This window comes from Saccopteryx bilineata, chromosome X, assembly GCF_036850765.1.
Source record: "Saccopteryx bilineata isolate mSacBil1 chromosome X, mSacBil1_pri_phased_curated, whole genome shotgun sequence".
Lineage (NCBI taxonomy): Eukaryota > Metazoa > Chordata > Mammalia > Chiroptera > Emballonuridae > Saccopteryx > Saccopteryx bilineata.
The window spans coordinates 60,627,791-60,630,403 of NC_089502.1; the positions used below are offsets into that span (position 1 = coordinate 60,627,791).

General features: G+C 50.4%; 1 protein-coding gene across 1 annotated transcript; it reads left to right on the forward strand.

Annotated features, from left to right (window-relative positions):
* Nucleotides 1–535: 535 nt before the first annotated feature.
* On the forward strand, nt 536–2,260 carry BEX4 (brain expressed X-linked 4). The gene is made up of 3 exons (XM_066249468.1): nt 536–647; nt 943–1,016; nt 1,690–2,260. The coding sequence occupies exon 3, from the start codon at nt 1,695–1,697 to the stop codon at nt 2,055–2,057; it is 363 nt and encodes a 120-aa protein (XP_066105565.1). The 5' UTR covers nt 536–647; nt 943–1,016; nt 1,690–1,694; the 3' UTR covers nt 2,058–2,260.
* The last annotated feature ends 353 nt before the right edge of the window (nt 2,261–2,613 follow it).

The window sequence follows — 2,613 nt, forward strand, 5'->3', positions numbered from 1 at the left end:
AGGGAGAGCACATGCTGGCTCCTTTGTTTTGAGGGTTTTGAAAGACTAGAATTTTAGGGGAGGATTGTAATAGAATCTTCATCAGTTTTTCCAGTTGTGCCCTTTCAAAGGTTAAGATCTCTACTAATGGATCGTGCCCGGAGCAGGGGGCGGGGAGGGGGTAGGTCATTAGTCACTACCGCTGGTTCTGGGGTCCCCCACCTGGGCCTGGAGCTAAAATACAATGAAGGCCTATACGTTATCTCTACGGAGGTGACCTGTACCTGGCTGTGAATCACTCAGCCAATTTATTCAGCTGTCTGTCTCAGCTTCCCCATTCTACTTGCCAAGTAATTTTCCTAACTTCTTACTTTCCTGCATCAAAAGGATAAACGAAAGGATCCATGCTGAGGTTATTAAAGGGGGATAGGTGGGGAGGCGGGAGTAGAACAGGTGTGCAGGCGGAGGGCTGTGCAGGACCTCGGAGCTGGAGAGGGCGGGACGGGGGCGTCGCTATTGGCTGTGACGGAATCCTCACGTGACCCTCCTATATTAACTGGCGCGCAGCGTGCTGAAGTCAAGCGCAAGCCGTGGTCGCTTGTTCTTGTCGCTTTCTGCTCCCGGTGGTCCTGAGAGCTCCGGCAGGGGATCCCCAAGAGGCAGAGCAGGTAAGGGACCCGGCCGGGTGTGGACCGTGGTCCTGGCCGGCGGAGCCTTCCCGGGGGTCGCGAAGCCGCGCACGGACCGCCGCCCCCACGCCCCAGGGCAGCCCCACGCGTGTCTGGGGAAGTGCAGAGCGTTCCCCGGGGCGGGCGGGGGTCCCCAGGCGGCCACCCCTCGGAAACAACCTGCCTCTCGGCCCCCGCCCCGCCCCCGTCCCTCTCGGTGCTGGACGGGTGCTCACGGCGGGGAGGGGGCGGGAGCCAGGCGCCGGGCTGCAGCGGCCCCGCTCCCCCCCTGCAGGTCTGCGGGCCCAAGTGTGGCAGCGGCGCGTGCTCGCGACGACAGCGGAGAGCAGCCGACAAGGATAGGCCCAGGTGGGTGCGCGGGACACTGGTGGGAGTGCAGGGGTGGAGATCGAATGGAGAGCTCCGAGACCCCAAGTCATTACTCCCACCCCATTCTCCATTTTTGGTGGCTGCAGAGGCCTGGGCTTGCATCGCAGGGAAAATGGTGGGTTTGGGGCGAGAGAGGGAGGGGGGAGATCTGGGACTGGGGGCCCCTAGAGGGCGTCGGGAGCCTCTCACGTGGGAAAAATGCCATTTTTAATTTAATTAATTGCGATGACATTGGTTAATAAAATTACATAAGTTTTAGGTGTACTGTTCTATACTACATCATCTGGACAGTGCACTGCACGTTCGACACCCCAAGTCAAGTTTCCTTTCATTACCTCTTTTTCCTCACCTACCTCTCACCCCATTTTTGTTTTGTAATCCACATACTGTTCTCTATGAGTTTTTCTTTCTTTGCTTAATCCCTTCACCTTTTTCATCCAACACCCTTCATTTCTGACAACTGTTAGTTCTCTATGAGTCTGTTTCTATTTTGTTGGGTTGTTTTTTTTGTTTTTTTTTTTTGAAAAAATGCAATTTTTAAAAGCTTTTGTAATCCAGGGCTCTGAATCTTTCAAGTTGCATAGTAGGGCCTCTGTCCTCGGTGCTGATCAGTCCATCCATTAAATAGTTCCTTCTATCCCTTGTCTCCTAGGAGCAATGGCATCCAAAGAGGACCAAGCAGTGAAAAATCTCAGCGTGGAGAATGCCCAGCTGGAGGACGAAGGAGGGGACCAGGCTGCTGTGCAGAATGGGGAGGAAGCACGCAATCCGGGAGTGGGGGAAGGCCAGAAGCCTGGAGGAAATGCTAGGCTGGGCTGGGTTAGGCGACTGGTCCCTACATTTCGCTGGGCCATATCTAACAAGCGTGGTGATCACAATGAAGTGGGGAATAATGTAGAAAAGATAGCAATGCAGACAATGGAAATCAAGAGAAAGACTAGGGAGCTGCAACTGAGACATGATACACACTTCCAAACTCCTGAGCCTGATACTCATTATGACTTTTGCCTTATACCTTGAAACCCTAAGGTTAATAGTGTAGCCTCTGCTTTAAAACTTAGCAGCTTTGTGATTTACTCTTCTCTAAAGCCTTTTGGTGTTTCTAATTGAGTATTGTTTTTTCTCAGTGCAAAACTACAGCAAGGTCATTTCACCAATTTTGGGAGAAATCTTTTCATGATGTGAAATTAATAAAGCAGTTTAAAAGCAATCTTTCTCTTGCACCTCAGTTTGTTTGTTTTTTTTTTGTTAATATTACCTTTCCTCTCCTAACTACCTGGACTCTAAATCTCAATCAACAATTACTATTTTTATTGTCCCCAACCAATTAGTAAGGAAGGATCCTATTCATAATTCAACATCTAGTACTATTTTAAGAACATGCTTTCTATAGCCTGACCTTTGGTGGGGCCGTGGATAAAGCATTGACCTGAAACACTTGAGATCATGAAACCCGGGCCTTGCCCCATCAAGGCACATAGTAGAAGCAAGTACTAGGAGTTGACGAGTTGATGCTTCGTGCTGCTCCCCCCCCTGTATAAAAAGATCAATAAAATGTCTTTTGAAAATTATCTTT